This window comes from Sceloporus undulatus, chromosome 1, assembly GCF_019175285.1.
Source record: "Sceloporus undulatus isolate JIND9_A2432 ecotype Alabama chromosome 1, SceUnd_v1.1, whole genome shotgun sequence".
NCBI classification, from domain to species: Eukaryota; Metazoa; Chordata; class Lepidosauria; order Squamata; family Phrynosomatidae; genus Sceloporus; species Sceloporus undulatus.
The window spans coordinates 320,194,926-320,210,242 of record NC_056522.1 but is presented as its reverse complement, the minus strand read 5'-3'; the positions used below and the strand labels follow the sequence as shown (position 1 = coordinate 320,210,242).

The 15,317-nt window shown below is 39.2% G+C and overlaps 1 protein-coding gene across 1 annotated transcript in view; it reads left to right on the top strand.

Moving 5' to 3' along the window:
- Window positions 1-15,317, top strand: part of ITPKA (inositol-trisphosphate 3-kinase A) — an 80,005-nt gene that overhangs the window by 60,171 nt on the left and 4,517 nt on the right. The window contains exons 2-6 of the mRNA XM_042455473.1: window positions 2,368-2,464; window positions 4,495-4,708; window positions 7,051-7,255; window positions 12,206-12,307; window positions 14,851-14,922. Of these exons, the coding sequence (XP_042311407.1) occupies window positions 2,368-2,464; window positions 4,495-4,708; window positions 7,051-7,255; window positions 12,206-12,307; window positions 14,851-14,922 (690 nt within the window). The remainder of the gene's footprint in view (window positions 1-2,367; window positions 2,465-4,494; window positions 4,709-7,050; window positions 7,256-12,205; window positions 12,308-14,850; window positions 14,923-15,317) is intronic.

Here is a 15,317-nt window from a genome sequence, read left to right as displayed (position 1 = left end):
GTGCCTTGTCCTCCTTTGCAGTTAAAACATCTGGTCATCCTGCCTTTTCACTGATGCACAAAACCTATCAATGCCTCTCAGTCACACTGCTTTTTCCACTGTTGATGCATGTGTGATAAGTTCCTCATGAAGAAGTTCCAATATGCATTATTCCCAAGCAGGCTGTCCCCCCCCCCCCCCCGTTTAGTTTAGTTTATTATAAAAAACTTTTTAACTGAATGATTTGCCATGATCACAAAAATTCTGCTAAAATTAAAAATAAATACATACTGAAATACATGCTGGGAATAGGGCAGGGAGACGGGCTATGGAGGCCAGCATGTGGAAGACAGAGGTCAGCCTCCTCTTCCCTTCCCAAATGCCTTTTGGTCTGTATTTATTTTTATTTATTTTTAATTGTAGCACAATTGTGTGATCATTGCAAGTAGCATCGTGGCAATTTGTAAGGGCTGTGTGATAATGACTGTCCCCAACACATTATGTTTGTATTTCATAGACTAATGCAATTGTGGCATCATAAGCCTGGTATAATAATGTCCTTATACTACTAGAACCAATGGTTTTCTGCTGAACAGAATAAAGGAGGATTCCGGACTGATAAAAGGAAGCTGTTTTTCATAGAAGACATATTTAAATTGTGGAATTCACTGCCACAAGTTGTAGCGATAGCTGATAAATTAGACAGTTAGAGAATTGGACCTATTCATGGTGGATGGTGCCATCATTAGACAGTAATTCAAATGGTTATTTCTTAACTTCAGTATGAAGTTAGTATGCTTGTGAATACCAGTATTTGGGGAATATGAGTAGCAGGGTGCTACTGTTTTCACGTCCTGCTTTTGAGCTTCCCAGAGCCAACTAACTGGCCACTGTGGGTGGGATTGCTGGACTAGGCAGGCCCTCAGTTTGATCCAGCCATGATTATTTTTTAATAATCTTTAAAAATAATTTTTTTCAGGGATTCCCTTCAGTTAGGAATAAAACGTGCTTTGTAACAAAAATATTGTACTAATCACCCTCAGTTTCAGTTCTGGAGAGCAAGGCTTCTGTGTTCTTTCTGAGCTGCTGTTAAAGGTCATTTCCTTTTGTTGACATGGCAGCTGTTGTATTTCCCCTTTGACCAACAGAAGTGTATTCAGAGATGTCATGGCTGGATCAGAAAGGTATTAGTAAAGTAACAGCATAGCAGAGCTCCCAGACCTTGTTTAACTAGATGCTAACCAGATGAAATAAGAAAAAGGAAATGTATTAATTTCTCTGAAATTTTGTTTCCTTTATATAACTGTGAAAACTTTCACAGTAGCTAGTGAGGGGTGGGGAACACACTCACACCTAAGCTAAAAATGGGTAGAGTCAATAAAAGATTGTAGATTAAGACCACATGCAGTTGACACTTTTGAAGATTTTAAGAAAACAAATCTTTGCCTGTTGCCAATATATCTAATAGGAGAAACAGAATGAATTTTCTTGGAGAGAATGTTCCAGAAATAGGGTGGTATAGTTGAAAAGATTTCCAAATTGGTACCAGAGACTCAGCACAGTTAATTTGACAATAATTGCAATGTGTAGGCAGACGCATGAAAAAGGAGCAAAGTAGCTTGGTACCAAGTTGTACATTATTAAGCTTTATAGATAAATACTGGCCACTAGAATTGTGCTCAGAAACAGTTAGCCAGTAAAGATGCTTCAGAACTGCTGAGATATTTTCCCTCTGATTCATTGCACTCCAGAATCTGACATAGTAGATGTTACTGAAAACTTTTCAGAGGAAGACTCCATATAATGCATTGTAATAATCAAATGTAAATATTACTGATGAATATCCCCAGTAGCAACAAGACTTTCTGTGCATCATGTTTTGCTTTTGTGAGCAGTTGGTCTACTCATTCAACTGTCAGAAGTGTGCCATGGAAGCTAGTATCTCCTAAATTGTGGGTGTGATAATTTAGAGGAAGGTAAAGATCAAGACTGTGATTTAGCCAAAATAATCACAGTGATTGTCAAAGAAAGAGCAAGAAAACAGATCTGAAATATGCTACTCACTTCAAGATCAACCAGTATGTGCTGTTTGGTTTTGAAATTTTCTAAGAAATCTGACTTTCTAACAATGTATGCCCTTCTTGCTGTCTGATGAAGCCTAATGGAAATTAGCTAAGCCTCCCATTATAGCATAGATCACCATTCCTGTAAAACTAATTTCATGAATTACTGGACTTAGCAGTATGGGAAATCAAATGCATATGGTGTCAGATCTGATTTGGAAGTTGATGTTGACTGAAAAGAGCAAGTGAGAAGCCTTGTGTTTATCCATACAAATGACTGCCTGCTTTGTGTAATCAACACTAATGCCTTTTCTTTTTGTTTCAGAAAAAAGCATGGCAGACCATAAAAACAATTGTCAATTTGCCAATCATCAGTCCTTTCAAGAAGCGCTACTCCTGGGTTCAACTGGCTGGTCACACAGGTGAGAATTCTTCCTTTCTTTCTTGATGGATCTATTGTAAATAGAAAACTTGTTATAAAAATTGTTTAAAAAATGGGAAAGATTCAAAACTGCCCACTGTTCCCCTCTTATTCTTGAACACTCCCAGCTGTATAATTTAGCCTTCCAGATGTTTAGGGCTACATCAAAATGTGAGCTCGGGAATGATGTGAATTGTGATCCAAACCAAAACATTTGAAGGGCACAAGGTTGTAGAAAGTTGAAAGAATTGAGCAAGAGGAGAAAGAAAAACATGGTTTATAAAATGTGGCCTTAAAAAGAAAACCTGGCCTCTGAACATTTGAGATTAGGCAGCATGCATATTTCATCAAAGTTATGAAAATAGGATCATGTTAATTGACTGAGAAGTTCAGTCAGATGTGATCTCAGCTCACATATGAGTCTTGAAAAGACCAGATGTTACGTAATACTATATGTTTCTCACATTTGCTAATGGAAAGAAAAGCCTGAACTCAATGTTTCTGACAAGGCACAATAACCAGGAGATTGGTCATTAATGCTTGCATGAGTATAGAGTCTGTTTTGTGATTTCAAATGATGAATCATGCTTGAATATGTAGCTAGTTGTTCTAAGGCTTGTTTTTCCACTAGTTGGCTGGAGAATTTGGCATCCAGATAAGACATGTCCACTACTTTCGCCTGACATCTGCTTTCTCTCCACAAATTAGAACAAATGCAAACCATATATATCTATTATATATATATATTCACCCAATGCCCACAGAATAAAATAACTCTGTCTTAGTGTTATATACCACAGACCAACCAGAACCAGTCACTGTTTCTCTGTTTTCCTCTGAAAGTTCTCTGAATTCAAAAGGACATTAATTAACATGAGGCCACTGCTGGAGTGTGCTGAAGTACACGTCACTAAGACCTGAAGGGAAAGTTGGGTAGGATAAGAGCTGCTTAAGCAGATTATGTTTCATTTAACCTTTGTAGAAATGGCTGAAATATCTGTTGGCCAAGTTTCCCCCCTCTCTTCTGGCTTCATGTGATTTATGCTTGGCTTCTTTACTGTTCCTGTAGTAATTCTCTGAGGTAAAAAGAAAGCATAAGTCAACAGAGCTATGTGCAGAGTTCTTTAGAGGAGGAAGAAAGGTAATAGGAAGTATTTTCTTGTGCAGAATCTGCTCCCATCCCATAAAAAGAGGATTAATGTGTTTAATTACAGCTAATTTTGCTCTAATTCCAAGGGAACTACATACATTCTAGTGCTGGTCACACATAATTGTGGCACTGCAACTTAGGTGAACCAGCTTATGTCTAAATAAAATGTATGATTTAAACTTAACCTCCTTCTCCTGTCTTCTGGAACATAAATTTGTTTCATGAGACATGGGCTAACATCACTAGAAAAACAGTTTCTTCTCAGGCAGTTATCTCTGCCCTTCTGGAATTAGCTTTGTTTGCGCTTCTGCTTGCATCAAGTCTTGTTTTCTTGGTTTTACGGCTTATGTTTGATCCCTTTTGAATCTCAGGGTAGTAAAACAGTGGAGCTGCAGGGTTCCTGGGCTATTGTAGCTTCTAGAGAACAGAGAACATGTATGCAGTCAAACTGCATGGCTTGACATCCAGACTTCGCTTTTTTGTTAATGATCGGTGACCGATTGGTCCTCTCTTGTGTGCTAAGAGCAGGTACAGTATGGAACTTGGTTTGGGACACAATGATAGCATTGGATAGATTTAATCATGTAATCTGGCTACTGGAATAATAACACGGTTTGGCTTGTTAACTTTCTGTACTGTCTAGTGTATCTTAGACTTGAACATTCTTTTATGACTACTGTAGACATTTTTACATGAGCTTTTGCTCAAATGGTTGGTTTTTTTTTTTATAGCCAGACACTGTTTGCACTGGTTGTTTTTTTACAAGCCTTATGTTATCTTTCCAGGAAAATCTTCTAACTAGGAGCCAGGGGTGTGGCATTCTGTACTTTTCCTTGCAGCATACTGAAAGTTGTCTGTGTTCATGGTGCTGTTTTCTACAGGGAGTTTCAAGGCAGCTGATGGTGGGACAATTCTCAAGCGCTACTCAGAGAATGAGGAGAAATGTTTTGAGCTGCTAATGAAAGATCCACTGCGTTCTTGTGTTCCTGTCTTCCATGGTGTGGTGGAAAGAGATGGCGAGTCTTATATCCAGCTGGATGACCTTCTAGCTAACTTTGAAGGGCCTTGTGTAATGGACTGTAAGATGGGAATCAGGTGGGAGATCTTTAAAAATAAACAGCAATGTACTGTCTCATTTTGGTTTCTTTGCTTGATTTCTGTGACTTAGGCTGCATCCGCACCGCAGAAATAACCAATTTGACACCACTAACTGCCATAGCTCAGTGGTATGGAATGCTGGGAATTATAGGTTTTTGAGACATTTAGACTTCCCTGTCAGAGAGCTCTGGTGCCACAACAAACTACAGTTCCCAGGATCCCATAGCACTGAGTCAAGACAGTTAAAGTGGTGTCAAACCGGATTATTTCTGCAGTGCAAATGCAGCCTTAGATGCCATATGAGCGGCGGCGGCGGCGGCCCCCCGTGCAATAAAGTCGCGTTTTGGGCCCCATCCGGTGCCCATCGCATTCCGTGCGCCCCCCCGCTCGCCCCCGTTAGAACGCGCTGAGGAGCGGTTTAAGCCCCATGCGATAAACTGTTGGCACTGTAATTTGCATGGGAATCGGCCATAAACCAGCACCAGAACATAGTAGTGTTACTACTATTGTAATATCAACAGTAGGAATGTGTTCAACTTTATAAATAACTCTGACTATTTAACTATTTTGAGGATCAGGCTTGTTCATAATTTAAAATTCGTATCTGGCACTCTCCTCCCCCTAGCTTGATTCTGTGGTGTTGTCTCATGAATAAAATAAGACACTGCTGTAGATTGGATTTCCCTCGAGGCCCCACTATCTTTCCAAAATGGTTCCAGGGGGTTGGGGGACCTTCCAGAACAGAATTCCAAAATTGTTCCTGGGGGGCTGGGGGACTGTAGTGGGGGATGGAAAGCTACTGACCACTAGGGGTGTATGGGAGTGACTGAACGCTCCCAATCTCACCTGATTTCAGAAGCTGGGCAGGGTCAGGCCTGTTTAGAATGTGGATGGGAGACCACCAAGGAATATGTGAGCTCTCCAGGCAAGGCTAGGAAGAATGTCTGTCTGAAACCCTAGAGAGATGCTATCAGACCATCTGGATGGACTGACTTTCTGTGTTGCTCCCTGTAGAAATCCAGTGAAGTAATGCTCAGTGAAGTCCTGTGTGTCCAGTATTTCTGCTTACTTTTGTCAACATCCTCTTTGTTGTCATCCAGAATTGATGGAAGAGTATCATTTCAAAAACTGACTTACTTTGGTCCCTCTCAGATTTGACTTGGTATCCTGAGAAGTGGTTGATTCCATTCCAGACTTAAACTGGTTTGGTTGAAAGCCAAAATTTCTAGATCAGCATTTGGAGAAATTACTTTTCTCAGACTATAACTGCCAGAACCCCACAGCCAGTGTGGCCATTAGCTGTGCTGGATGGAGAATTCTGGGAGATGCAGTCGAAAAAATGTAACTTTCCCCAGGTCTGCTTTGGAATATACATTTCTGAATGTCGCCTAGAGTAAATGGATTTAACTGTTTCTCTTGCTAGAGTTTTTTGGAAGCTACAGCAGCATTCTTTACCATTTCATCTTAATTAATAAAATAAAAATAAAAGACAATTGAGATTGAAGTTGAAGTGATGTCCTGTCTCTTAGAAAACTTGGACATCTTAGTTTTTATCTCTGTATTAAAGGCTTTCTCAGTTATTGTTTTTAGTGCCAATTCAGTAGTTATTTAGCATCCCAAAAATGCATATTAAAATCCCATCCTTTGCATAGCAGACATAACACTCTTATCTCTAGAATCTTTTTACAGTGGTGCAGAATTTGTGATGAGGTTATTAATGTACTTGTTTTGGTCCATATGTGTATTTTCTGCTCTTGAGTGAAATCATTTTAAAAAGTCAAGGCTTCTGATTCAGAATTGTCCATGGAAGTGGAATATATTATGCCTAGATTTATTCTGTGTCATCACTTCCATAGCAATAAAGAAGAATCAAGGTCATTCCTTAATTTTGACTAAATACTGTTGATCTGTCACCACATTTGATATTAGGACAAACAACTGGATTATGAGGTTCACAGAACTATTCTGCTCTTTATGAGTAGTTGGTTGACTTGAAAGGTTAGTGCTGGTTCATAGTAATACTGCGTCAGAATTAAACTGTCATATCCAACCTTCCCATGATTAAGGAGATTAGGAAATAGGGTTCCTAGTCCAACACTTGTGGTTTACAGGTATGCCTGAATCCTCATTGTAAAAGCAAAATAAAAATCCTAAAGAGGGGTTGGGATTATGCAGCCTTCCATAGTTGTTGGACTGCATCTCCCATTAGCCTTGATCAGCATATCTAACGGGTACTACCTGGAACAGAGCAATTCCTTTATAATTTCCTGTAAAACAAGCTTTCTCTTGTTGTAATTTCAAGTATCAAAGAAAAGTTCAGTGTGAAGTTATTTTTGCAGGACATACTTGGAGGAGGAATTGACGAAGGCACGAGAAAAACCGAAGCTACGTAAGGACATGTATAAGAAGATGATTGATGTGGACCCTCTGGCACCCACTGCTGAGGAGAACGCACAGCATGCAGTGACCAAACCACGGTACATGCAGTGGAGGGAGACTATCAGCTCAAGTGCTAACCTGGGTTTCAGGATTGAGGGGATTAAGGTAAGACACCTTCCAGTCCTTTTCTTCCTGTTCCTAGTTATAACATCCCAGCATGTTTCCAAAGTACAAGAAACATCTTTTGAAACACTGAGATACCCATGTAGTAGACACAGTAAGAAAAACAAGAAGAATGGCAAGGTTGGTTGGATATTCTTCATAGCCCAAGAAGGCATCTATATCTAGAACTTAATTTATTATGATATCATTAAATTATTTATTGATATGAACTGTCATTCCTTTGGATTTCCATATGGTAGCTATTCTTTGTCTGCTAGTACACTGTTGAGTAAGCAGTAACAGCATAAGCAAGAGCCTGCGCATACTGAAATATTTTAACTCTGATCTAATAAAATTGTCCTCCACATTGGAGACAGTCCAACTTGTTTTATTGATTTTTTTAAAGCCCTAGAAAAATCAATTATTTAGTGATGTAATCCACCCACTGTTTGTTCTTTTCATAACCTGTGAAAACAACATTAGTACAGATAGTAATTGACAGTTGTTTCATAATCATATTCAGAATGTAGGGCTACAGCAGATTTTTGATGTGAAGGATAACCCTAACCTACTAACCAAAAATTTGTCCTTCATCTTTTCTGTATTTGATTTTGTCTTGGTTTTTGACTTCTTGCCTAACAGATAAGCTTGATGGGTGGGCGTTGGAAACTGAATGCAGCATGCATTTCTCAAGTGCTGCTGAGTGTTGAAATGGCTGAGGCAACATTACATTAGTTGTCTATGTTAATTTGTTAACCTGTGCAGTAGAAGGGTGGAAATTATGGGGTCATCCAGATGTTGGGCTGCAATGTCCAGTAGCCCTAGCCAGAATAAATATCTGGGGAAGGATGCTAGGAGTTGCAGTTGAACAATGTTTGGAGAGCTGCACAATTCCCACCCTAGTCTAATATTTGAAAGCCTTTGCAAGAAATAGTATATCTTTTAATTTTTTTTCATTATGTGAAATTCTAGATATTTTAAGCTGCATATTTTGACTTGCATATACTTTTGCAACTAATTTCTATGGTTGGCATTCAGTATTGCAGCTATAGAGTTGTAGCTTAATGTAACTGCTTTGTATTCAGTAAAAATACAAATCTTATCGAAGGCACATATTAATGCTCCCTCAAATCTACCTTACTGGTCAGCAGCTGGATCAGGCAAAGGAGGTCTGTTCAATTGCCGATTGGGGTACAAGGAAGATGACATTTCCAACCCCCTTCTGCCAGTGCTCGTGACAGTAACAGCGAGAAGCAGAACTTCTGTTGCATATTCTTGTTAAAAAGGCTGTCAAGACGGATCTCTTCCGGCAGGCCTTTCCGGAATAGATAACCCTGGCCTCAGGAACCCTGTTCTTATGAGAGTCCCCAAGGTCCTCCTTGGAAATGCTACCGTAGTTTACTGTTTTATTTGTTTTGTTCTGTTTTGTTTTTGTCTTGTAATAATGTGTATGTGTTAATGTTGTTTAATTAGTTGGTTTTAATTATCATTGATTTAATATTTTTTTAAGGGGGGAGGGAATTTTGATCTACAATGTATTGTATTTTATTGCTGTTAGCCGCCCCAATTGACCTCAAGGGGCGGGATATAAATAAACTTTTATTGTTGTTGTTGTTGTTGTTGCAGCCTGACTTACTGGTAGAAGGGAGTTGGAAGTGTCATCCTCCTTGCAGCTCAATAGGCAGCTGAACAGACTTGCTTTACCTGATCCAGCTGCTGGTTGAGGGAGGTGGGATAGTCCAGGAGACATTACTAAGGCCTGATACAGACTGGCACTTTATGCCACGGAGTTAGGATGCAGCTTCCACATGCTGGATGCCCTAACCCCGCCCACAGGGCGCCATCTTGGCGTGCACTGATCCACACAGTGTGCACCACACAGTGTCCACATGATGCAGCACCAAAGGGGCATCATAAAGCTGTGCCACTGCGGCTTTTTGCCTCTCCTTTTTGCGCTCTCCGGAGGCCAGACCAGGGCCATGGCATGAGGTGGCTGCGGCCCCTATTCGGCCAGTAAAGGGGTGGCTGCAGACCGCCCCTTTGGGGTGGTCTGTATAGCCCCTTAGTTATGCATGTGTAACTAAATGGCCAGTGTAGACTATCGGGGCATATTTTTTAAAAACGCTGCTGTGTGCACAAGCCCCATTCATTTAAATGGAGCTCGAGCATAGGTGGATTTTGCTTTATGCATGGGTGTCTGGAACAGATCCCCCGCATAAAGAAAGGGTGCACTGTATAACAATGTATTCTAATTTGTAACTGCTTTTAAAAGTTGTTTTAAGGTCATTTTAGAGGCATTTTGACATGGCTTCATAAAATCTTATGTCTTCTCTCTAAACAGTTTGTAGTGTTTGAAGGGTGAATTAAGCGGCATACATTTTGCTGGGGTAAGGGTTGTGTTAAGAAGAAAAGAGATTACATACTCCAATCTGTGGCAAAATATAATTGCAGAAGTAGTTAGATACCCTTCTCAACAGTATAGAAAAAACATAAAGATTATTATTAAAATATAATTATTTAAATTAAACCAACAATAATAGTAAAAACCCATTTAAAACACACACAGAAATACAAGCAGGTTAAAACAGAACAGTGTCTTATTTAAAAGACTCCTTCTTTATAAACAAGCAGTACTTGAAAGGCTGCCAAAATAATAATAATAAAAAGTCTTGGCTTGCTGATGGAAGAACAGCATGGGGCCCCATTTTAGCCCCAGGGCCTAGGACAGGTCACTGAGAAGGCTCTTGCTTGTGTTCCCATCCTGTGTGTCTGTGAGGGCAGCGGGGCTGAAAGGACTTCTCCCAAAGATCTCAGGGCCCAGCCAGGTTTATGTGGGACCCATATAGGGCTTTATAGTTGGTAACAATCACATTGACTTGTGCTTAAAAATAGACTGGTAACAAAGGAGTTGTGGTCTCCCTGTAACCAGCCTGTTAACATTCTGGAACAATGAAGTTTTCAAATGGTTTTCAAAGATAGCTGGTCAGAGCACATTTTGGTAATGGAAATGGGCTGAAACTGAGGCATGTCTTTCAGGATACCCTTTGCCAACTTTTGGGGTACGAATCCTACCATTTCCAGCCAGAAACTGGATGATGTCATATGCATGCATTTGGAAAGTGCCAGGTTGGAGAAGGCAACTTAAAGTGTACTTCTGAAGCAGCCAGCAACAAATATGTAGCTTGCAGGCTACTGTGTCAAAGTATTTATGCCATTTTTATGTCAGTCCTATGGTTTCTCATGTTATCATGAATGATTTTCAGATAAATTCTGAATGCTTTTTTTGGTGGGGGGTGTAACCTGTACATTAAACAGCCTTTTCAAAGTGGAGTACTTGCCCTCTCCTCATAATTATAGGTCTTGTGTCAGGCATTGGTGTTAGAAAATGTAGAGGATGCTGTCAGATTTTCTCCTCTTGTTAATGTTAAGTAGGTATCACAGAACACACAGCTAGTGTGCCATCTGGCAACAGCCTGAAAGAATCCTTTTTCTGTGTTCACTGGCATGCAGGAGTACATCACTTCAGAGTTTTCTGAGATTTCTCTGCCCACGATATACACTTCAGTTGCATAACTTTCTCGTGTCTTGTCAGCCTGTATACACTTGTGCTTGAGCCTGGCCCACACTTTTGGAGCAGAAGCACTGGATGAGAAGCTACTGAATAAATAAGCATTGGGCATAAGCTTGTCATGCAGCTACTGAACTCAACTGAAAGACTGTTATGTAATTGATATATGCACAAGACCAGGTTTCACTGGCCATGGTACTACAAACATGTTTAGTCTTAGGAGGATTTTCTTTGAATTCTTTAATTGATAGAAGCCCTGATTTCAAAACACAATACTCTTTCTATGAGTGCTGGCATTCATTCATTGTATTCCTTCCCATCCACCTTGTTTATAGTATACATTGGATCAAATAGGTCAGCTGAAATAACGGGACTTAATTTAATCATGGTGAGTTTAAGTCCCATATATTTTAATGTTTTTATTCTAAGTTTTACCAAATCTGGATCTAACCCATAGCATATTATTTCTAAAAAGCTATGAATATTTCACAGATAGATGCTTATTTAATTAAGCAATCATATTATCTGGTCTCCTCTCACTTTCCAACTTTTTGTCCACACAATAATCCTGTAAGGTTAGACTGTGGCCCTGGGTCACACAAAAGCTTCATCACTGAGTTGGGATTTGAACCCTAGTCTCCCCACTCTCATTTGACATTATATCCCAAACTTCCCTGTTGTCTTCTTGATGCTGGTTGAGGAAGATGGAAGTTGTAGTGCTATATCAGGTAAACCTGATGTCTCCAAAATGTATAATAATAATAAATTTATTTTTCTGATATATAAATAAATAAAAATAAAAATAAATTTATTATTAGTATACATTTTGGAGACATCAGGTTTACCTTCCTTCCTTCCTTCCTTTCTTTTTTCTTTCTTTCTTAAAATAAATATCTAGAGATCTAGGGTGGTGTACAATAAGACCAGTATAATGGATTTAAAACATTGTAAACAAAAATAATTTTATAAAGCTAAGAAGTTAAAAACAGATTTAAACTAGTAAAAATAAAATTTAAAACAATTTAAAACTGTGTACATGTGAGTATGTGTGTGTAAAACCAATTACCATTCAGGACTTCCATAACTGAGCCCTCTTTTATGTCCTCCGACATTGTAGACACCACATTGTGCTTGGTGTCTTTAGACATAATATCACATTGATAAAGTTTTTTTTGCAGAAAGTATGCAGCAGTGATTAGTTGACTTGATGGGAGTAGTTCATGTGCATTTGTATAAAAGACATCCAGCTTGAAATGGTTCTTGAATCAACGGTTCCAAGTTCACTTTTCCAGGCTTTTCTTTCTCTGGACCTGGGCTTATCCCTTTTTGTTTTTTCCTCCACATAACTCCTGACTTTTCCTCTTCCTTCCCTTTTTAATTTGCAGAAGGCTGATGGAACTTGTAATACCAACTTCAAGACAACCAAGACATGGGAGCAAGTTTTCCAAGTTTTTATGGAATTCATTAAAGGAAATACAGCTATATTGGTAAGCCAAATGTGAATCCACCTGCATTCTTGAGCTTTGCCTGGGCTGCTTAATTACCAGAGGGTAGATGGATATGCGGATGGAGAACACTGTTGGTGCTTTTTTGCATGAACCTGTGTTCCCACTACTTCGTTAGAAATATCATGGTGGTAGTGGGGGAAGATCTGTCCTTCCTGGATGTATTAGGCTAATTCCTGTCTTATGTAAAGTGTCTGAATTTGTGGAGGTGGCCAAACCTCCAGGTTTTATAGGATTTCTGGGATTATCTATGTACTTTAGACTTATTTCAGTGTGGCATCTGGCTTGGTTTTGGATAAAACTGCCTTTTTTTACCTTGGTAGATGACCTGTGTCAGGAACAAAAGAGGAGTGTGCCTCTGTTAATTCTGCTGGACCTTTCAATGGTTTTCAGTATTATCAACTATAGCATCTCTCAAGATTACCCAACAGAACTGAGATTGTTTTGTGCTGGCTTCAGTCTCATACCAAGTGCAGGTTCAGGACGTGGTTCTGAGGGACTCATGTTTGTTTTATTTACTGTAAGGCCTGTATAATCAGTCACAGAGGGTTGCATCTCATCATCCTTGTTGTTGAACATCTGCATGAAACCATTGGGAGAGGCTGGTCAGAGAATTGGAGTACAGTGTTAGCTGTATCATGATGACATCCAGTTCTATCTGTCCTTTCCATCTGATTCCAGGGAGGCAGTGGAAATGCTGAACCTGCATCCAGGGGCTGTGATGGGCTGAATGTGGGATAGCAAGTTGAGACTTAATCCAAACAAGACAGGGATGCCTATGATCATTAGGAACGTGAATCTGAGAATGAATGTTCAGCCTGCAAAAGGTTAGCACTCCATTTGAAGAACCAGGATCAAAGTTTGGGAGGACTTCTTGACCTGGCTTTATTCCTGGATGGGCAGTTTGCAGCTATGGCAGGGGATGCTTTTGCATAACCTTAGTTGGTGTGTTAGTTCTTCACTCTTCTTGAAGTCAGTAGATCTGGCCACTTTGATTGTACCCACTCTTACCTGTGGCACTTCCTTTGAAGAGTGTTCAGAAACTCTGGCTGTTGCAGAATGCGATCGCTGGTGTATATTGGGAGCATGCTACTTTGGTATGATTCCGTCTGCATTTGTGCCAATTTGTTTTTAGTCCAATTCAAAGTTCAGGCTATTACCTTTAAAGTCCTAAATATTAGAGGCTTGGAAGGATTGTCATATTTCTTCCTACCTGTCAAATGAATACAAGCTCTGCTCTGTATTTCCTCACCCTCTTGGATCTAGCTGGTAAGTGCACAGGCTGGCATGGTTTAGTTGTGGCACCCCAACTCTAGATCTCCCTCCCTGCTTGCCTGAGGAGGTCTGCTTAAAGTATTGCTGTCAACTTTTATGACATCTGATGAAGGGTGCATTGTTTTGTTGGACCTTTAAAATGTGGATATTTCCATCATCAGATTGGTCATTTTTATTTGTTTTTTCTGTTTTATAATTGTTCTGTATTATAACAATTCTGTCTTGTTCCCCTAATCTCTGTGAATATGGAGGGATGACTAGTTTGAACAATTTTCTCTACACTGTGTGAGTAAATGAGGGTTTCTGAACAGTTTTCAACAACTATTTGCACTATGGCACTTTTTTTAAAAAAAAGAAAAAATATTTTGTACAAAACAAAAAAACAACCCCAAATCTTTTTTCTTACAAAAGAATTGTTTTTGCACAAAATCGTGCCACAATATTGTTGTTTTTTTTGCAGAAAACTAATTTTCTGCACAAAAATCATGTTTTTTTCACAAAAATATTTTAATGCAAATTCTCCAGAAAAAAACTAAAAAACTGCAGCCATTCCTCATTTTCTTAGTGAAAGTCTCCATGTGTTCAAACATCTTTTTTCATCAAGAATAAGAAAATTTAGAAGTATTTTTACATCCTCAATCATGGATTAGACCATCCTTCCATATGTTTTAACTAGTGATATGTTGTAATACAGGAATCCAGAATTCCAAAATCCAGTTCCACAATTGTCCACATGGGTGGCTGAGATTGCTTTCTGATGGTTCATTGTACATAAACTTCATTTTATGCACAAACATATTAATATATTACGGTATATATAAAATTACTATCAGCCTACATGCATAAAGTGTATACAAAACATAAATAAACATCATGTTTAGCCTTGGGTTCTACCTCCAAAATATCTCCTTATGTAAATGCAAATATTCCAAAATCCCCCCTCCCCCCCAAAAAATCCAAAATACTTCTGTTCCCAAGCATTTCTGAACCTGTACTGCAAGGATTACAGTTCTGCAAGTTATGAACTATTATCAGGCCATAATCTGCCTTGCTGTTCTGGAAAATTTGGAATTTTCATTGATATCCCTGCCAGATGGTGTCTCAAATTGTCCAGTAAAAACGTAGTTTATTGTGCAATTTTCACCATACAAAGACAAAACTGTCTTTTCTTTCCGTAGCTGCCCATCCATCTATTTGACCATAAAATTTAAGAGATTCAGCCCTCCCTCTTTCTTTTTTTTTTTGAACAGAAAAAATATTTGAGACGTCTGTGTGAAATTCGTGGTATCCTTGAGTCTTCTGACTTCTTTAAACGGCATGAGGTGAGTGTGGGTGACAGCTCTTGAATACAGCAGCCAAGAATTGAGCAACTTCACAAAATACCACCATTTCCATAGGAAGGAAGCAATGACAATAGCCATGACAAAATGATAGTTATAGAAGGTGGCTGAAAGCTGCTGTAAATTCAGCTGTTCCCAATTCTGTTATTGGAGGCAAGTCCCTTTTTATCCAAACACTTCATAAAATCCTCCCTCAACTTGGTACCAGTTTATGTATTTTATTTTTCCAGTCTTGTAGCTGAAAGTGAATCTAATGGCTAGCAGAAACCTACTGTGTAGACTGTGGCCAAGATCCTACATATGCCTGTAGCCTGCAGCTCTGTGTCCTCCCCACTGCCTGGCAAATGTAAAGCCTCAGGAAGCATTTCTGTTGCTGT